This window comes from Anas platyrhynchos, chromosome 1 (assembly GCF_047663525.1).
Source record: "Anas platyrhynchos isolate ZD024472 breed Pekin duck chromosome 1, IASCAAS_PekinDuck_T2T, whole genome shotgun sequence".
NCBI classification, from domain to species: domain Eukaryota; kingdom Metazoa; phylum Chordata; class Aves; order Anseriformes; family Anatidae; genus Anas; species Anas platyrhynchos.
Window position 1 is genome coordinate 180,278,240 of NC_092587.1, and position 22,383 is coordinate 180,300,622.

Sequence of the window (22,383 nt, forward strand, 5' to 3'; positions counted from 1 at the left end):
CTACTATAAAGCATTCAAAACTTCCTGATTTTCTTGACTCCTCATTAACAGATACTAAGGATGGCTTTTCCTTGACCCTTCCCTTTGCTTATCACACACAAATAAATAAATGAAAAATCATCTTTTTCAGTTTTGCACATAAAAGCATGTATTGACGGGTCTAGAAGTCCTGTTCACATATGGTTCACAGCTAAATGGCAGAAGCAGCAACTTACTCCACCACAACACAAGGCTTTCCATCTCCTTCTTCTAGGCCACCAGATGAATAATGGTGACAGTTATTTATTTGATGGTTTCTCTATGTCAATCAACTAAGTCTTACTTAAGATACTTAATGGACACTACAGACCAGACTGGTTAACACCAAATGGCATGCTGGTAAAAGAGGAGGTACCCAAGGGATACACACAGCTCAGTTTTGGAGCAGGCTACTTTCCTGTTGGGGCTGAAGCACAATAACAAACGATGGGAAATGAACATTGCTAATATCCTTGCTTATTTGCTTAGAAACAGGACATTTGCAAGCAATGGAACACTTTTTTTTTTTTTTCAATCAACAGAATTTAAGTATTTTGAACAAAGCACACAAATTACAATGGCAAAAAAAAAAAAGAAAAAAAAAAGAAAAAAAACACAACAGCTTATTTTTCCCATATAACTGAAGAAATGCCACAGAGTAGGCTTGGTGTCACTTACCCATGACACCCAGCAGCTGAACAGATGTAAAAATAAAATAATAATAATAGAAAGCACGTTACTCACTGACTGAAGTTAAATGAGCACTATGCTCGCAATTAAACAGATGCGGAGGACAAAATACAAAAGGAAATAATAACTTGAAACATTTTTGACACAGTGTAAGTTCAATTAGATTTCTCTTATGCTATAAATAATCTAATGGATCCCTCATTATTTTTTTTGCTCTGTTACTATTTAAGGGAGAATAAGGAGGGAACACAGTGAAGAATCAGGAAATTTCTTTTTACATCTTTTTTCTCCCCACACACTGTACTTGCTCACTTGCAGAGTAAAGATCAATCTATCTATACTTTAAAGGCTGGTAAGCCTATAACAAATCACTACTCACGAAAATTATGCAATTAAGAGTGGAAGAGTTCTGGGATCTGCTGACTACCCATAGTCCAGGAATAGCAGCACCGCAGTGAAAAACCTCAAGTGTTTGGAGAAACCAGTTAAGCTCCCCACCACACTCCAATAAACAGCCGTATCATTAAAAATACAGCAGCATAATAGCACGATGTTTGTTTTGAAAACAGCAGTTAGTAATGATAATTTTGTTTAAAAAGAAAAAAAGACTCATTTTGCTTTTGCTCTCAGTAGAAAAGGGTATTGCTATGACAAAATCCTGCATGCATAAAAAATCATTAGTAACTATTATTTACACTAGAAACACAGTATTTAATACTATGTTATTACATGTGTTCATGATAGGGTAAGAAAACAACATTTGTATTCTTTTCAGCTCTGCTCCAATTTTTCCAGAACCCAGTGAAGTAATAATCATTAGTGGGGAGAGGAAGAAGGCAGTGGAAAAGCTCTGAAAATCAGAGTGGAGGATGGAAGAAGCACACTGCTTCCAGCTATGACTCCATGCACTATCTATGAAACAGTTTTCATTTTTTCTGTTAGAAACAGGAAGTAAAAGCAAACATTTTAGATCCCTACTGGCTGCAGTTTCCAAAAGTCCATGAATGGTACAATCTTTCTTCCACCTTAAAGTTAAGGAAACATAACTCAAAATAAGTAAACAAGAATTTGTAGTCTTGTTTCTAAACTCCTGTCCTTCTCCATTTTATTTTCATCCAACCAAATCACAACCTTTATCAGATGCAAGGACTGTGATTTGGAAGAAAAAGTAAGTTTAGCAGCAGTGCTTAAATGCATAAGAACAACAACAAACTGAAGTTTTCTCCTATGAGATAATTGTTATATTTTGATCTCAGCAGTTGGAATGTACAAAGGCATATAAATAATCTTTAGATTTCAACTATAAAGCATGAGTTCTGTTATTTTGGCAATACTGCTGTAGAAAGTGATTAAGCATGGTTATCTGTGGTGGGAGACACGGCTCCATCTTCTACAGTAATGTTTACTTTTGCCTTTGAGAGAAAAGAAGTCCTATCACTGTCCTACTTCAGGTTACATTAGTATTGCTTTTCGTAAGGAAGACGTCAGATGAAAAATGAAGTCTCTTTAGCAGATTCATTTTAAACTGGACAGATGTGAGTTCAAACAGAAGATAGTTTAGTTTTATTTTTAAGTGTTAAGAAAGCAAAACTATAGTTTTGTAAAGTCTGAAAGTAACCTCATAAAACAAAATATTTGTTGCAGAAACTACTTATTTATAAAGAATCCTATAAAATGTTGTGAACAATCCTATGCAGCTGTGAAAAAGGGCTTGGTGGACAGGCTGCAAAAAGGGGTCTGCAACCCTCAGCTCTGGCCTAATACAGGAGCTGGCTGTAGAGCATGTACGGAGCATTAGCTGGAGAGGTCAAGTGGCACCAACTTTTCCTATAACTACTAGCAGATCTGACAGAGCCTGTAGAGATGTGCACTGTCTCTTGTACTGACAGAATGTTTAATGTCCATTCACACTACACATTTTACCCATGAAAATGTACAGTATGACACAGCTAAAGACAAAGATAGCCTTTGAAAGACAGCTGAGTGTTCTGTTCTCCTGCATGCCTGCGGCTAAGAGTAATTTGCAATAGTTGCAAAATACGGTAAATGCATTTAAATTAAAAACAAAAATCAAACCAAATCAAAGAATCAAACCTTTGCTCAAAAGCAAAGAAGCTAAATGTACTAGGATTAACGATAAAACAGTTCCTCCTCAGGTGTATGGTCACCCCAATATAAAACGTTCTTAGAGTGCCACCTCGTGGTTACGTTGTCTACTTACTAGCTGTGAACTACTTCATTCAAGTTAACAATCCCTTCAGCAAATTCTGGACAAGAACTAAAAACTAGTATGTAATGTACATATCTAAGTACCCCTATGCTTCGGAGGCCCAAATTTAGTAGACTTTTTTTAATATATACTGAACAACTCATAATGGAAGACATTCTCACTACCAGGAGCACTTCAGTTAAAGATAATTAGCATTTGTCAAATTTTTACTTTGGGATTTTAAAGGAGACACCCATATGCTTTGCATTGCTTTTTTTTTTTTTCCTTCGGAAAAACCCTACAAGGAGAGCAGCAGAAATTCACAATTCTTTTAAGTTAAAATCAAAATTCTGACAGTTTACTTTAATTTCAAAGCAGTAAGTTGGAGAAAGTCCAACATTTACGGTATCATAATTATGTCAAAAAGACTTTTGAATTTAGAGAAGTGTGATTTTATATTAATTTTTAAATCTGATGCTAACTAAATTGTCACTGTCCTTTGCACTGCAACTCATGGAGATATAACTTAAGTTTCACAGGCTGAAAATGCTCATTTCTGTTAGAGATGATGATGAACATTTACTTACTTATACAGGACAGGTCTATCTTGTAAGGCTTCCATGGCTTGAGCAAGAACTGGAGAAATGTCACACGACTCTTGTGTCAAAGTCCTGCACTCATCTATAAAATAACAGTGGTAAAAGTGCTTTCTTTACACTGCAATATCTTTTTATACCAGGCTGATAAACAAGAAAATGGGTTAAAAACTCAAAGGCTTCTGATTTTGAATTGTAGAATATGCTACCTGCCCTTGTTTGTGCTAAGGTAATTAAACTCTCTCCTTAAATACTACTTTGACTAAAATGGATGCCCATCGCTAATCTCAAGAATAAAAATGAAAATAAGCTTATTATGTGGTTGCACCCACGTGTAAGTGTTAACTCATTCAACCATCAACACTCTGTTAGGCTCCTTTATAAAAGGCTGACACTTTACAGGTAAATTACTGAGAAAAAAAGGAAGCAAGTATGCAACCAAGCTGTGAGGGCTTTTTGTTTGTTTTGCTTTAGTGTTGTAACTATATAATCTTGTACATTCCATACAAGAATGTGGAAATCGCATATGCTAAATCACACAACAGCACAATAATGCTTAATTTTCATTAAGGAGAAATTACAACCATTATCTGAGACTTTGGTATCCACAGAAGAATAGCCAATTAAATTAATCTCCTATTGCACCAGCTTTTTTCACACCTCTTCCTGTCAACAGAGAAGAGAGACATAATTCAAAAGCATCTACATTTTACACTATCAAGATGTTTTATCAACCACTGAGACTTGGATCCAGAAAACATGTGAAAAAATAATCACCTACAATCAATCAAAAAATCATGCGATCCAATATGGTTTTGTTTGTTTTTAAACAATAAGCCACTCCTCACACTAAACTAAATGTTACTAGCAAATTGTCAAAAACAAGAACTTCCTTGTGACCTGCAAGAAAATGAAATGCAATACACTTCATAATTGGCTTAGAATACCAAATTGTAAATATTGTTCTCTGTGGAAAAACATCTGAAAACAGAAATAAATAATACAGATTTACAAACAGGACAAAAAGGGGTGAATCTCCAGCTAATCATTTAGTTTACAAAAGCAAACACAAAGCTTCATTAATGAATCTTGGAAAGGGTTTTTACTGAGTTCAATCCACATCAAGAAATTAAAGGAACCATTATCATAATATTCATAAACATAAAAACAATTGTAGTCCTACTTTGAGTCCATCTGTAAAGTCGTTCATAGGACGTCTCTTGCAGTAAAGCCATCTGTTCCATAATTTCCAACCTACATGATAAAAATATTTTATTTGCAAATACTATTTTTAGTAGTACTACCATAGGCATGTGAAAATATAAGGAGTACCACTAGAAAAATATGAAAATTTAAAAACATTATTACTCTTCATTTTGATGTGAAATACTCTATACAGATATATAAAGTAAAAATGACACCTTGCTCTAACTTCTGCTTGTAACTACCAAACAGTTGTCTCGCATTCTTCCAAGTAACACTCACCCTGCCCTTTGCTGATTTGTCCGGAGGAGAATCTTGACATCATCATGAATTTGCTTTACTCGTCCTAAGGCCTTGAAAAAATCCTAAACCAATACATAAAATAAAAAGAGGGTCAAGAAGTAGTAACACCTCGTTCACACCTCTAGCGCTCTGTACTTTCCATTTCACATACAGACTAAACTGAGAATTTCAGGGATGTTTCCACCCCAAATAACTTATTGCTATCAGTGAAAAAAAAAATACTCTAGAAGAACTCTAGATGGACATTTGTACAAAAAGGTTACTTTGTTACTGTTTGAGAGCCTTCATAGAAATATACTAACATTATCAAACAGGGGTCTTATGAATGAAGTCATCTTTCAGACATTAGGAAACAGTCCAGAAAATTCAGATGTAACTGCATGTTTCTTTTTTGACCTGAACACAGTTTACCTCAGAAAAATGGAGTTCTGTTCTGGTTCAAGTCACGTAAAAATACATATTTTCTCTAAGTGAAGTACTCAATGATTTAACATACTGCCTTGCACCACCTATGTTGAAGACCATGTGTTTATAAAAACCCAAATCACTCTTTCTTCAGGAAAAAATAAATCTCCCCAAAACAGGAGTCTGACTTACATGATGTTCTAAACACAGTGGTTGATTCTATCCTAGGTGAAAAGCACCTACATGACTTTACTGAAGTCTGCAACTTCAGTAGCACAGCTAGGATCATACCTCAGTTACTTCTGCATATTTTTTTTTTTTTTTTTTTTTTTAGGTATCTCAAGGTATCACAAGGCCTAATACTTGTTCTGCTGCAAACCAAGCACTGAATATATGGCACGGTGTTGCTTGAATATTCTTTCATGGTAGTAGTTGGTACAAAAGCATACAGCAATTATTCAAGTGCATAATCATTTAACACATTCCATTTATGCTTTCATTAGCATTGTTTATAGTTATCTGTTCCATGTCTTTAATAATGCTTTAACTGCAAACAGGATGCCTGTGGAAATGAGATACTGCATCTCAGCAGATAGTCTGAGTTAAAGCAAAGGTTTCCATGCAACTACAATAATAAAATCTATTAATGATACTCAATGCTTGAGTTTGCTTGTACTGCAGAACAATAAGCCTTCTTATAAAAAAAAAAAAAAAAGAACAGATTCGAAAACTTGTTTTGGAAGGTTGCTAAAAGTGAATGGGTACCTAATAGCTTCATCAACAAAATAATAATAAGAGAAAATTCTAAATTCTATTATTTCAAGTTCCTGAATACTGATATATACATATAGATGCACATGGACAAGGGCAGTACTACATATTACCGAAGACAACCAAATTTCTCTTTTGCTTTAGTTGAGCGTGTAGTAATTTTAAAACATCTTAGCTAAAAATTGAGGTTCCATAAAAGCCTTTTTGAAGTGTAGAAACATGATAGCTCTTATTGCCCCATAAACTCATTATATAAACTAGAATTTAACGCTGATTTTCTTTCTTGTTACTAGAATCTTTCATTGCACATTTCAAACTCATCAGAAACTTACCACTGTGTTAAAAGGTACATTCCCCCATAAAAAAAAAGAAGCTACAAAACTGATAATAAGATCTCATGTACAATTCAGCTAGGATGTTTTTTATATTTAAGTTCAGGGCAAAGCTTTTAATGTTTGCTGAGTTACCTCAGTAATTGGCTCATCTTTTGTGCCTCGAAGGAGGTTCATTTCATCTGGTGTCAGCTGGAATTTTGCTATGAATGCATCTGCAACTTGTGCTTTCATTTCTAGTCGCTGACTGCAATAAAAAAAAGTGAAAAGGACATTAGCTTTTAATCCTTATCTCCGACTCATTTTGCATATTCATACCTTTGGAAACATAATAAGCATTAGAAACCAATGCTATTAAATTCTAATAGTACATTTGCCATCAAATACTTGAGTTGCATCTTCATGTACAATTTTCCATTACCTTAAATATATTACTAAGTAAAACAACGCAAAGTTAACGCATCTGAAAACTAGGAAGTTCTTTACAAATATTCCCTTAGCATTTGTAACACAAGATATCTAATCCTGATACTTTGTGCTTCTACAATTTAATGCTTGCAATTATCTCCTTTCAAATTCATCCAGGAAAGAATGAGCTTTCAGCTCATGTTCTCAGAAAGACACAAAAAGCTGCAGCATCCAAAATGAGAAAATGATCATTAGATTAATCTACTCTTCTGCAGAAGAGATGCATTTCTGTTTAACAATATACTGATGGGATACAAATGTACTAATCTCACAAGCAATCAAAATGTAATGGCTAATTGCCTTCTTAGTTACCCTTCCTGAAATAAACACAACAGGGATTTAATATCCAAACTCCATCTTGTGAGTAGCATGTGTTTTGTCACACACCTTACAACCACAGAAGGACCCAAATGAATTTCGCTTTATTCCACAGGAAGGGACTGGAATTCCACTAGCAACAGAAATTCAAACTGTGTTTTGGGTCCAGATTATTCCATGAAATAAATACTTTAGTCTTCTAGGCACAGAAACAAGTGTTGTCACAACATTAAGACCATTTCAGCTTCTAGTGTACTTATTGCGAGATAAATACACTACTATAATAGAGTGGTAAGACAGAAAGGTCCACTTCTACTACTGGCTGCCATAATTAAATTTTCTTACAAGACCAAAGCTTGAAAATGAAGCTTTTACTTATTTACCAATTCTCTACTATCCAACTATTCTCTGGACTGCATTCAGCTGAAGCAGCACAGAAAACAGACTTCCCTTCTGTAGATGTCAATGACTTTCCCACCCTGCAGTTGTGCAAACTTTTTCGGAGGTCAAACAAAATGTTTTGCAATTGTCATAGCATACAGAAAACCAAAAAAGAAAGGAGTATAAAATCCAAAACTGCTTAACAGAAAAGAAAACAAACAAAAAGCCCAGTATTTAAGTTACATAGAAAAAATGTAAACAAAACAGAAAACCAAAACCTCTCATGATTTAATACCGCATCTTTAAATGACAAGTCAGGTTTCACAAGGGTCCTATGCAGATGTGGCTGTTAGGCCTTTACATTGACAACTTCCCAATGCATAGAGACATAAACTAAATGCATGTGCCTTGGCTACTCAAATTGGAAATCAGGCATGGACACTTCAGATTTCATGAAATGATGGTGCTTTCAGCAATGCGTTGCTGCTGCACGCTACTGTGATGAGGAATTGTAATCCATCAATGTCACCAGCACTGGATTCAGTTGAAACAACAGCCAATGTTGCTCAGTGAATTACCTTTAATTAGTTGCTCTCTTCTCTTGTGAGGGAGGTTCCTATTTTATATTTAACTACAAATCTGAGTAGATTTACAATGGACTATTCTTCCCTTTAGGGAAGAGAAAGAAAATAAAAAAGAGAAAGAAAATAAAAAAGACTGGAAAAAGCAAATGCAAAATTATCTTTGGTTTCAGCTGAAGAAATGAGATCTCCTGTAAACACAGGAACAACTGGGATGTAGAGGCATTTGGTCTGAGCATAAAGATGTTTAACAGTTCTTACAAAATATTTCCATTTACAATTATATCTCATTTGTCAGATTTTTAAAATATATTTTTACAGGAGCTTTCAGCAGTAGTCTGTAGAGTTTCACTGAATTGAGGCAGGGTGAAATCTGGTTTTAAGAAGTGCAGTATATCAGAGATACAGGTTTTTTTTTCAGTTTGTTTTGCTTATTTGTTGGAATTAGTGTTGTAGACTTCCAAAGTACAAGGCCCAGAGTCAGGAGACATACATAAAGGCACTGTTAGTCAGCTCTGGGATTCTGTGCCCCATTTACTCCTGTAAAGAAAAATCCTGTAAATGAAAAATCACACAGAAATTCACTACCAAATCTCTCTCCTTCTGCAAGACCTCACTCTACACAGTCCTCCTATTTTTTTTTTCTTTTTTTTTCCTGCTGCTACAAAGAACAAGGCTCCATCAAAATTCGTGCTCTAAAGCCATTCCCATCTCTGGTTGTGTCTTGGCTAACCCCTGCCATAACTGTTCATTGGCCCACTCTGCACATTCTCAGCAATCTACTTACAAAAAAAAAAAAAAGTCAATACATTGTTCTCTAACATACTGCTAAGTTAAAAGTTCCACGATGTAAGCCTAAGATAACCACCTCAAGGTGGCAGCAATGCTTCATGCATTTTTCTTAAGACTGTGATTTGGAGGTGATGAAAAGCATCTATCCTAAATCCACAAGCACACATCTTTGACTTTTGATAAAGCCCGTTCATTTAGGCTCTGCACAAAAGACACGGGATTTCAACAAACTACTTGAATCCAGTTTCAAAAACTGGGTTAGCCACCTCTGCTTACACTTACTGTGTAAGTTGTCTTGATTATCAATCTGCATGAGAAAGAGATAGTAAATAAGTAAAAGTAAAGTAAAAGTAGTAAAAGTAGCAAAACATGCGTGTTTTGTACCCTTGCCTTCTACCTGGCAGCACCCAGTATTAATGAGATCAACACACTCACACGGGTATTAAATGACATCGGTATTTCCTCAGAGATAACCAAACAGATTTTTAACTAGAATTTAATGAATATTATTAAACCAGGGAAATTGATTACAGTATCTCTCAAGCTTGCTACAGTTATTTCACTGGGTAAAGTGCTGTGCAAAGCCCAGAATGCAGGCCCCAAGAAAAGCTGGAATAAGGCCACTTTGCCTACATCCCACAGGAACCGGGATCCGTGGAAACATTCGGGGACTTCGAGACCCCCAGCCCTGTCTGTCAACCTAAACATTTCTACACTGTTCTTGGCATGCACAGTATAGAAGAAGAAAAGCCGAAGTGTGTTGTCATCCCGGAGGATGGTTGGTTGTTTTCCTACAAAAGTTACCCCTGCATAAAGGCTCACAGGGCGCGGGAGCACAGCGCTGATGCAAAGCAGGGAAGTGCCAAGCACTGGTGGACTTTTGAGCTTGGATGGGGGACAGGACTCCAACAAAGAGCAATTTCCCCTGTTTTAATCGTTACCACGGAGACAGAATTCTTTTGCAAGAGAACTCAAAAGGCTGGGAAAACTATGCACTTCATGCACTTTTCCCTCAAACTAAATACAAATGCACACTGTTTGTTAGGATTATCACCTAGACAGCTCGAAAAATGAGGTGGAGGAGAAACAGACTTCTCCAAAATTTAATTCTATCTCACCACCAAAGCATACTATAACAATTTACTAGTGTCCTTTTCTTAGGAAGGCAGAGCATAATTTTCTGAAAGTCCTTTATTTTGCACTCCTGAGGGCTCAACGTTCATATTTTTAAAGACTCAAAAGATATCTTTAGTATTTTTAACTCAAAAAAATAACAACCATCTTCAACAGATATAAGTGCTCTTCAGCAGAAGCTGGAAAAATTACTTTTCTATGATGTTTTTGTGGAAGGCAAATATATGCAATTATACAACAAAAAACCTACACACAAGTATCCATTCCTAAAAAAAAAAAAAGTACCAGCTGCATAAGTAAAAATGCATTTGTAGAACAAATGTTTATGGCACATTTTGACTGTCAAACAGACATCTTTTATTGAAAAGAGAACACAGTCATTATGTGAAGATGTTTGGTGACCAATTCCATCTTAGAATATAATTATTATATTTTCTGCCAGAGTAAAAACCAGGAAGGCACACAGTGAATTGTCTAACCTATTTCCAGGATAAAGAAAAATAGCATTATTATTACAGAAAGCTTTAGTGAGAGCTCATCTGGAAAACATCATAAACCCAATTATCATTGTTCAAGAACAATGGACTCCCATCAGACCAGAGCTAGCAGGGACAGTGGGAATGGAGAACCTGTTTTATGAGAGGAGACTTCAAGATGGTCTGCCTAAGAATCTTCCCCAGATGGAAGCTGAGAGGACAGATGACTGTTGACTGAAGACATATAAGGAAAAAAATAAAATACACGTATCCTTTAAGATCAAGAACAAGATGAGCAAATGGTTGATTTACATCTAAGAATTAAGTGGGAAATGAGGAAAAGGCTTGAAAGACCAACAAGCTTTTAAGGTAAGTGTTCCAAGAACAGCAGCAGGAATAAAATGCAAAAATAATTAAGTACTTCTCTGTTGATGAGTTTCTGAAAGACGTTATGCAAATGAGAGCTGACAGCAGGAAAGTGGACTTGAACTTAGGTTTCTCCAAGCTGAAGTCCCAATCTAAAGACAGTAAACCTGCAATGCAGTAGCTGTGCTATATAATACATTACACTCTAAAAACAAATGGATTTAAAGAATAAAATCAAAAATGGTAAATGGAAAGGTTAACAACGTAAGATATTAACTGCACCAAAATGATTCAAATCTTGTCCGATTACTAGACACTAGAATTAAAAAGCTTATATGCTCTAAATAAAGTCACAGAGCTTTTTGTTCTTGCTTTTCCCTGACATAACCATCAGGCTTTCTAAGGACATCATCTGTGTTTACAGAATAGTCTGGCTAAGATTTTCACATGCAGAACTTCACAGCAGTCATTTGAGGTATATACTTACTAGATATATCAGTGTTTAGCAATCGTTAAGATACAATACATGGTTTCTAACCTGTGAAGAGAGATTAAATTTAAAGAAGCATGTTTCCAGTAGATAGATTCTTTTGCATCTTGTAGAGGTGAGATACTGTCACATCAAACAGACTGATATCTTCAGCACATTTTGTATATGATCTGATAGAAAGGCATTTGAAATGGGACTGCTGAATTTGTTATCAAATTGTAAAATGTCACCAAAGGCATGGAAACAGCACGCTGTTCTCTGTATCGACTTGGAGCAGTATCAGAGCTTAACCAGCAGCAAAAGGAAAACTAAATCAGATATTAGGGAAACAACAAAAGAACCCAAATCAATTTCCAGGGAACACCATGGGCTCTCTGCTCGGGGACTTTTCTCCTAAGAGCAGATCACACAAATATCAGTCAGGAATGCTATCGTATAACTGACTGCACACTTCTGAGAAATGTTTCTCCATCTGTAAATCCATGCCTCATTTCATATTGATCAAGAATATGCCTCATGCGAATACAGGATTGAGCACATAGGAAACCAAATCAGGCCCTTTTTTTTTTTTTCCCCTTTTGCTGCTCATGGCCAGAATGTGACAAATTAGTTTTGTTTTTTTTTGCCTTCAGGTTCATTACAGCTGCTTTGATTCCTGCGTTATGCCCTATCGCCTATGCTTTACTGTGGTACAAATCAGGAAAGAAAATCAGGCACACAATTTCAAACATTCACACGCACACACCCCAAATTATAATTCAGTTTAGGCAATTACTGCTTTTCCTCATGAAGAATTTTCACAGGAATAAATGTAACTACAAGTTTCAAAAGGTCATGCCATGAAGTATATCTCCTTAACGCAAACCACCAGATCACCACTTTTCTCAGCATACCTCTCTAAACCTCCTACAAATAGTGCTGAACTGCCTGAATCACTTCCAAATTGACTATGACAAAAAAGTTGTTTCTGAAAACAGAAAAGAAAATGGAAAAGTATCCCTAAGAGACAAGCATGAGAGACCTGTAGTATATTGAAGCAGCGCTATTGAAGCAGCAGATGTTCACTGAGAAGCATTTTTCCTAAGACTTTTGACCTTGCACTGATCACTGAGGTGACACTCAAATCATTCAGTGAACTCCAAGAACCGTGGCTGTTGAATTTAAATAAATAGCAAGTTTCAACATAATTCAATTAAGACAAATAGAAGTACATGCTGCATTTCAAGATAGGCTCAGAAACCACTTTTTTTTAAAGCAAAACAATACTAGTACTACAAAAACTGATTTTCCAGAATCAACAGAACTAATAAGGACTCTAACACTGAAACACATTTTGCTCCATTGAAGATTACAATTAATAGAAATTAGCAACGTAAGATAATGTATAAAGGTGTTCAAGGGCATAATCTCAATGAAAGCCCTGCAATCTTCTAGCCTGTCTCAAAAACAACTGTCCAATCTATTTCCATTCTCATTCTTTTATACAGTTTTCAGACTATGGTCTTCCTTCTTTACAGAAGAAATCTCCCTGTAATCTCCCTGCACACATGCATACGCTCACATAATCACTTTTATTTACTTTTATAAGTCTTCTTACTTGTATTTACTTTTACATTGTAACTTATCTTCTGGTGTCACTCTTCAGTTGTTAAGTCCACAACTGTCATTCGTGGCTAATCTCAAAAACAATCCTGCAAAACACCTTACATTAAACAGCTGGTAGCACTACTATGAAGCCAGGCTTCTGCCATTCTGCACACAAAATTTTGGAACTGCACTGTAATTTCTTTGGTTCTGGAACTGTATTGAGCTCCAGGAAACTTGCTCCCAGTGTAAGGTAAAGAAGTTTGTACTGCAAGTAGGCTTTTGGCTTCATACAAAGAAGAAAAAAAGAATTAAACTTGCATACAGCAGGAGAACTGACAAGTCATAGGAATCTTTTATAAAAAAAAAAAATCACACTTCAAGGAACATGATCATTTTTCTGTCAGCCTATTAGCAAAGGGAATAAACAAACCCACATATTTTAAGAAACAGCAGATGTTGTTTGAAAACAAATTACTCTTTACTATACATACAAAGCCTAATGCAACCTGAAAGCAATATTAGCCTGCTAAAGTAAATGTACAGCAATTTACTGAAGATACTGAAGAGGATTTTCAGCAGTTCACAGAAATTGCCAAAATTAACTACTGCAGTTTTTCTTTATTATTGAAGGTTATTATGAAATACATTAAAGCATTCTATTAAACACTCCACATCACTGAACATCAATAAATTAATCCTATGTTGTAGAGAGATGGGCTAAATGGTTTAGACTACATTATTTCACATTGCGTGGTTCTATCAAGTTGTGATCTCAATTTCTAAAGACACTAGAGAAAAAAAAAAAGAACTAGTTCCTACATTAAGCAAATTCCATAACTTAAATAATGTGAAGGAAAACTGCTCTGCTTCTAATGTACAATACAACTATTTCAACTAGCAAACAATTTGAGAATGCCAAAGCTTTAACTGAAATCCGAGATGAGCATCTTATTTTCTTCCCCAGCTATTTAACCAAGTGTCTTAATCGTGCATGTTACCAACATAGGAAGTCCCAAATAGCTCATTACCTACATGATGCTGCGGAGGGACCACTACACCTTCAAATCACAAATTCGAGAGGCTAGAAAAAGCAACCAGGAATTCAAGTAAGAAGCTTAGGAACATGAAAATGGAACTTAGGACATGAAGTACAGCTAACAATAGTGATAAAACTATGCAAAAAAATAACAAGGGGAGCATTATAAACCAATACCCTGCATGGAACCACTGACGCAGCCATTCCTCAGCAAGTATTGCAGGAGAGAAAGAACACCTGGCAAAGCCAAAAGCATGAATAAGCATTCTCAGTTAAAGTGTTCATATTTCACTGTTATCGTACTGTTCTTGGAGAAAAAAAAAAAAAAAAAAAAAAAGAAAGAAGAAAAAAATCACACTATGCAGGTTAAAATGCCACATATGGAAAAAATTCTGAAGAGATACTTACATTTGCAAGGTCAAAAACCACCACAACCTAAGAAAACAGACTACAGTATTTCAATGCTTCCTTTACGTATTTGCTTTGTGTATCTCAGGGAATAAAGTTGCAACTGCAGTTAGAAAGCCTTTCCCTGATTTTGCAGTGAACATTGTTCTAATTGCAATTTGATTTAAACTTGATACTAATTGCAACACTTTTTGACAAAATTTAGTTCCCTGAGAACAGGTCAGGCATGAAGAGTGCTTACCCAAGTCAAAGGTTCCACCTGTCATTTACTGAAAACAGCCCTAAGAGTACAAAAAGATGAGACATCTTTGTTCAAACCAAGGGCTAACAGAGTTACACAAAACTATGTTCTTTGAAAATGAAGGGAAGTAAATAAAACTCTGAACTACTAACTCTATTAGTTGCCTAACACAGGTAACTTGCTAACTTCATCAGGTTATCTGAGTGAAGATACCAGCTCATTTTCTCTAAAATTTGTCAGATACAAAAATAACACATTTTAAAAAAGGTAAATCCCTAATTGCTTTAAATATATGGAATTCATCTGAAAGTTTACTGCCTTCTTTCAATTTTAGAACAATGAATCAAATCAAAACATTTTCCGAGGAGGAGGAAACAGCTGAAGTAAATCAGATAAATGCTAATCATGATAGAAGGAATTATTTTTTTCATCTATAGCTAGTACAGCAAACCCAGTATGGTGTGATTTCTGAAGTTATAAAAAAAAAAAAGCTAAAAAGGTAAAAAGAGATGAGGACTTAATGTAGAACTTTGTGAGAAGGTCGGAGCCAAAATAACTTTCCTCAAGGACAGCATAAACATCTGGTTCAGCAAAATGAAAGATTTATCTCTGCTATTACAAAATGTTCAGTAACTACTAGTGGGAAAAAGAAGTATAGAACTAATATAAAAAAGAATAACACCATTAATTTCATTTTTCAGGGCAACGTTTAAAAACATTTAATTCAAAAGCACTGATTTAAGAACTTAAAGAATTCATAAATACAAATTTGTAGTATGCAAAATGGAATTTGGTTTTGAAAAAATATTTAGATGTTAAAAATTACACAGAAAAATCTATTATAGTAATCCTATTTGAATACAAATACACATTATACTGAACTTTCACCAACTTCTAACTCATTTTCTTGTGAAAAGCATATAATAAAATAAACGGTAGGACCACAGAGGGTAGAAGTAGAAATTTGGGACTGATGAAATCTGCAGATGAGTTCTGTAACTTCCGCAGTAAGGTAAGAAAAGAGACATCTTCATTCTTATAGGAAGAATTCTGAAGAATGAATATCCTCAACAGCTACTGCCACTTTCTAGACTGACTGTTCTTGCTTTAGACTCACTGTTTCAGTTGCCCTGGTTTTGGATGGGCCCAGCTTTTACTTTCTCTGCATTTCAATCAGCATTTTAGGACAACCCTCAGAAGAGAAGGTATGGCCTCCCAGTTTCACCTTTTATTCTTTTTCTGTCTAAGAAATGTTGCCTGTTAATGTGAAAGGTTGAAAATACAAGACCTGTATTTTTTCGGACTGTAGGCAAGTTTTCAGCTTTTCAAGAAACCCCTAACATTTGATCGAAGAGGTCTCTTCGTGTGCCTGATTTAAATCACAGAGATGCGTAAGAAGAAACAATGAGTCAAAAGAAGAAATGACTCAGGTATCTCACATGGAACAAAACAGCCTTCTCTTTGTGGCTTGACAAAATAAAATTAATAACAACAGCAACTCTTCTTTAAAATTGCCATAAATTTAGCCAGGGAAAAAAAAAAGTTAACCTTGTTAATAAATAGCACTGTGAGTCTTCCACAACCATTACATTGTAAAATGACAAATACTGTTTGGCTTCTGCTAGTGTGAGTGCTTTTATGGTACGCTTACAGAATTGGCTTTCAAAAGATAACTTTTTCCTAGGTGTGCACTCTGAGGTCACAGAGTGCCTTAAGGACAGGCTACTTCCTTTACATTTTTTTCTCCTCATGCTAGAGGGATGTTCAGTACCTGACATGTTAGTTTGCAGGAAGCCTTTTAAGTAAGTTATTTTGTAAGGAATATATTGTAGAAGTACTGATGTACAGTCTGCATAATCTCCTTTAATGGACTTTAAGACCAGTTAGACATACTGCACGTGGGATGTGTCTTGGTATCTTTCCACTCTGCTTCGGAATAAGGAATCAAAGCAGAATTCCTTTTCCTGAGACTACACAAAAATATAGGACCACTTCTCTATCTTACTGCCTCACGCACTCATCTTCAAAATAGCAAGTTTTCTAAGCCCCGACTTCTGCTCACTTACTTAAACCATCACTTTGCCAAATCCTTCATTTTATACCAACCAGTACTGTACTTTATGCAGTTATTGTACATTCGACTTTATCCTAGGTACAGATTACACTCTAACCTCACATTCAGACTCTCACAGGAGGTAATCCACTTGCTACTGAAGTCCACAACATGAACCCATTAATTTTGAAAGTGCACCCAGAGCTATCCAATGTCATAACTTCTACTAGAAACTTATCACTGGAAATAATTACTTCTAATCTCTAGTGAGCTATATATAATGTTCAGAAGAAAGTTTGTAAAGGAAGGAGATTCATCCTTCTAAACTGACAAAGGCTAAAGCTGTAAAACAAGATGCCTTAGCCATAAAAACGATAAAGATTACATGAACCTGTCATGGGCTATTATTATCTTCTTCCTATGAATAAAAATACTGAAAATAGCAAAATACAGATCTTTCACAAGAAGCTGGAGAACCAAGGAAAAAGTGGTCTACATTAGGCTCATTAAGGTACTTATATATTTCACAGTTAGCTTTAAAGATGGAAAAGTAGGTCATAAACCAACTCTCTTCTTATGTCCAGTCCCTGCACAAGAGTGATTTCTAACGGATGCAAAGCATTAACACCACCACAAAGCCCACAAAACTAATGCAAGACTTAGTGCTGAACTACTTTTGGTAAGGTCTCATCAGTACAGGAATTACCCCAAGGTCACAAACTTTTTAAAAGTACAAATCCCAGTTCCTTCCCTCCCTGCTACCTTTCCTGTGAAGTCTAAAGAATTTTGATTATTTAAATCAAAGAATTGTTTAAACAATTTTGATCTTGTAGGACTGTATCTATTAGAAAATTATTTAACTTACATCATCAACTGACATAGGTAAAGCAAATCCCTACTCAGCACACTGTACAACTATAATTGTTTCTCTTCCCTAAAAGGTCAATTTTTATGACAATAAGCATTAACATATTCTTAACTTTTTGTATCCTTTAGTAATAAACTTAAGAATTCTACATTTTTATTCTAATTGAGCTACGAACACAGGAGAGTGTTAAAAACAACATGCAAATGCAAAAAAAAAAACCACCAACAGTCCTTACACAAAAATAAAAGTGGCAGTACCAGACCTAAAATAAAATTACACCAGTATTTTCATGTTTTCAAGAAATAAATGAGGTGGCATACATACTTTTCTGCTTGGAGCTTTGTTGTTTTTACTATCAAGTCCTGGGTTTGTTCCTTTGCTGCCTAGAATACAATTAGAATCATCAAGAATGTGAAAAACACAAACATGTCAAATGCATTACACAACTTCTAAAATATATAATACATTTGAAGTATTTCTCAAGTCTCCCAATTTTCAGGCATTAAAAAGAAGACAACAATCTTATCTATACATATTTTTATCATTATATATATTCATATTTGCACACCAGTCTGTTGTTTGGACTGCATGATACCACAACCTTACAAAACAATAAAGGTAAAGAGCTTTCTGATTAATGAATACAGTCCCTTTCATATCTTGTATTTGTTCTGCTCTCTTAATATGCTACTTTTTAAGCACTCTTATGCCTTATATGCTATGGATATTCCTATTCATATGTTGTTTTCTCTCTATTCTTAGTACATTGATGCCTTCTTATTCAACTATAACACATGCTTGGAAGTCTTGATGTCCTATTACAGATAAAACAGCAGAATGTTTGACAACCAAGTGCTAATTCCTGGCCCTGTTAACTTACTTTCTATTCGTACAGCTAAAGAAAACATGTGTTGAATTAAGACAAGTTATGAGTGCTAAAGGGCACTAGCAGAAACCTCCTCTGGGGCACAGCACAAAACTACCTACTGATTTTAACAGAAAAAGAGATCGCCGTGGGATGGCTCTAGTGTAAAAAGAAAAAAAAATCACAGATGACAGCTACACTTCATGATCTAAAGACAGAAAAGAACAAAAAGCCGCATGGACACTCAACTCATTTCCACATCTGACAGTTTAGTCAAACTGTTCCTGAACTGCATTAGGGAATACATCCAGATTAACAGCATTCAAAGAGATGTGAGACCTCAGAGCTACATTACTCATCGCTTTCCAAAACTGAAAATTAAGTACTGCAGCAGGCTAACTGTATTCTCACACTTTTTGGCACAAGTTCATCAAACTACAAGCATTCTCAGGAGGATTACATATCATTTCCATGAAACCTCTTCACTTAATTACCTTTTGAGTACACATCAGGGGAAAAAGGAAAGGTTATCACAGGAGACTTTAGTGAAGAATCCTCATTCACACGCTACAATTTATGTGCTGTACTCAGAACAGATTTGGTTTGGCAAACATCTACACTTCAGTATCCATAATCCTTTTAAACTCATGACTGTTCTGAATATTGAACTTGTACATTGAAACCAGATAAGATTTAGCAATGTGTTATGAAACACCTACATCGTGGCTTCGGGATTAATATGGAACAAATTGCTTTTGTTGCACAAAGGCATCCTGAGACATGTTATGAAACAAAACCAACAGAATCAAGATGGTACACTAGAGTGTTCTTGCTCAATGGATAACAAGATAATTTCTTATAAATATACTTGATGTATTTATGCGAACATGTAATTCAACAGCTTTAGTCGGTGTGAATGATTCAAATTTTAAATCAAAAACCACGAAAATAGTTAACCCTTTAATCTATCACACATGTAGTCTAATGAAATATTTTCTCTCCACTCAAACACAAATACTACCTTGATACTCTCAGAGAAGTGTATCGCTATGTTCAAAATTTGAACTTGGAAGAAAGCAAAATAATTTCCTCAACACATTTTTCAAGTAAAAAGAAACATTAATATTTTAAAATACATAATACACATACTAGTGAAACATCTGTGTCACTGTTAATCCTCCAAAATAACTATTCTTCTAAAAGAAAATAGTTAAATCCTAAAAAGAAAAATACGCAGAGCACATTTGTTCATATATTACCTTTAAACGACTGGACATATCTTCACAGCAGCTGCTCATCGCTTGAACATCTTCATTTATACTCTCAAGCTCCTAAATAAGTTAAAATAACAGTAAGAGAGAGTCCAAGAACAGAGAGAGTCCAAAGGAAGGCCATGAAGACAACCAAAGGGCTGGAGAACCTGCCCTCTGCAGAAAAACTGAAGGAGTTAGTTCTGTTCACCTAGAAAAATCAATGGTTCAGTGGATATCTCATCACTGTATTGCAGTACTTAAAGGCTGGCTACAGAGAGGACAGATGCTCTCTCTTCACAAGGACCCACATGGAAAAGATAAAGGGCAAGAGGCACAAATTGTTTGGGAGAAGTTTCCTCTTGATAGAAGAAAGAATTTTTTTTACAGTGAGAACAATCAATCACTTGGGCAATCTTCCCAAGTACATGGCAGATCCCCTTTACTGGAGGTTTACAAGATGCAATTGGACCGGGTGCCAGATAATCTCATCTAGGCCCTCCTTTTCCCATGAAAGGTTGGACCTGATGATCTTCTGAAGTGTCTTCCAACCTGAGTTGGTCTTATGATTCTACAGTTACTCTATATAATCAATGGAGAGAAAGCACCCCTAAAGATCAATGTTCACCTGAATCTTTTTTTGTTTGTTTGAAATATCACCTGTGTGCAATGTTTTCATCAAATGGTATGAACAATTAAACATTTTTATTGTAAATGTATTTGTCTAGGAAAAAATCATGATTACTCATAACCCTTTTTTCTTTTTTAAATCATACTCTGACAAGATAGCTAATCAAACTGTAAAACTGCTACCTCTTTAACTTGCTTGAATATGTGGACAAATTCTTCATTTATGGCTAAGCTTCGTCGTTCAATGTCTCCACGCAAATTTCTTCGGGTCCGCAAGCTATTTTCAACAAAAAAGGTTGAGAGAGCCTTGAGTGCTTCCAGCATTTCCTAAAAAGTAGAAAGGCAAATTAAATTAACATTTCACTAGGTTATAAAGAAGCACATTGCACAGTCTGCAGCCACCCCAAATTCACTGCTTTAGACAAAAAGGTACAGTATAGAATCACAGGATCATGAAGGTTGGAAAAGACCTTCAAGATCAATTGGTCCAACCATCCCCCTACCACCAATGTCACCCACCAAACCATGTCCCCAGGCACCACGTCCAACCTCTTCTTGAATACCCCCAGGGACGGTGACTCCACCACCTCCCTGGGCAACCCGTCCCAGTGCCTGACTGCTCTTTCTGAGCAGAAATGTCTCCTCACTGCCAACCTGAACCTCCCCTGGCACAGCTTGAGGCCATTCCCTCTGGTCCTGTCACTGGTTACCTGTGAGCAGAGGCCGACCCCCAGCTCCCCACCCCTTCCTTTCAGGCAGTTGCAGAGAGCAATGAGGTCTGCCCTGAGCCTCCTCTTCCCCAGCCCAAACACCCCCAGCTCCCTCAGCCGCTCCTCACAGGCCTTGTGCTCCAGGCCCCTCACCAGCTCCGTAGCCCTGCTCTGGACACGCTCCAGGGCCTCCATGTCCTTGTAGCGAGGGGCCCAAAACTGAACACAGTACTCGAGGTGCGGCCTCACCTGAGCCAAATACAGGGGGACGATCACCTCCCTGCTCCTGCTGGCCATACTGCTCCCGACACAAGCCAGGATGCCGTTGGCCTCCTTGGCCACCTGGCCACACTGCCGGCTCAGGTCTCTCGTCTTTGTATATGTTTTAACAGACTCTTATCTATTTATTTTTTTCCTTTATAACTGCTTTAACCAGAAAGCTCACAGCTGGTTAAAGCACGACTACAAAACACCTCAACCAGGAGAAGCCTCAGCGGTGCCACCCCAACTACGTGGCACCAGCGTCCCCAGCACGGGCAGCGATGCGGGGCATACCCCGAGGGGCCAAAACCCAACTTTTATCCCCAATTCCCACTGCAGACCCCTGCCTGCCCCCGGGGACAGCGCCGGGGGCTCCCTTCTCCCTTCGGGGAGCCTGCGGGGGCCCTGCGGCCCCCGGCCCGGCTCTGCCGCCCCCTTGGCCCCCCTCAGCGGCGGTGCCGGAGCCCGGCTCCCCACCTTGTCGTTGTCCAGCCGTGTCTCCAGGATTTTATTGAGCTTTCGGGCCAGCGGGTTGATGCCGGGGCCCGCCGGGGCTGCGACCTGCGGCGGGGCGGCGGTGTCGGCCATGGCTGCGTGCGGCGGCGGAGCGGCTCCCGAGGAAACGCGCTCCCCGGGCTTTGGTTCCTCCTGCAAGGCTGGCGCTGTGTGACAGGCAGACAGACAGACAGGCACCGACAGACACACAGAAAGTCACCCTCTGCCTGCTCCACAAGCGTGGTGCCGGCTACGGTCCCGAGATCCTGCAGCTTGCAGGGCGGGAGCCGAGTTGAGTCCGTCTGGGGGGCGCGGAGGGGACACGGGCTCACAGAGGCCGCCGAGGGGCTTTGAAAGATTAACCTTTTAAAGTTGGAATTGTAAAAGATTTCTCTGTTTTACTTACACGCTGCATTCCTGGAATACCTATCTGTAATCCTGCAAAC

General features: G+C 37.1%; 1 protein-coding gene across 1 annotated transcript in view; it reads right to left on the bottom strand.

Moving 5' to 3' along the window:
- COG6 (component of oligomeric golgi complex 6) overlaps positions 1 to 22,128 on the bottom strand; it is a 51,952-nt gene extending 29,824 nt beyond the window's left edge. Inside the window, exons 1-8 of the mRNA XM_038174145.2 lie at positions 21,920 to 22,128; positions 20,655 to 20,798; positions 19,851 to 19,922; positions 18,051 to 18,109; positions 6,663 to 6,774; positions 4,999 to 5,081; positions 4,697 to 4,767; positions 3,505 to 3,598 (exon numbers count right to left, since the gene is read on the bottom strand). Of these exons, the coding sequence (XP_038030073.1) occupies positions 3,505 to 3,598; positions 4,697 to 4,767; positions 4,999 to 5,081; positions 6,663 to 6,774; positions 18,051 to 18,109; positions 19,851 to 19,922; positions 20,655 to 20,798; positions 21,920 to 22,030 (746 nt within the window). The 5' untranslated portion in view covers positions 22,031 to 22,128. The remainder of the gene's footprint in view (positions 1 to 3,504; positions 3,599 to 4,696; positions 4,768 to 4,998; positions 5,082 to 6,662; positions 6,775 to 18,050; positions 18,110 to 19,850; positions 19,923 to 20,654; positions 20,799 to 21,919) is intronic.
- Positions 22,129 to 22,383: the final 255 nt, after the last annotated feature.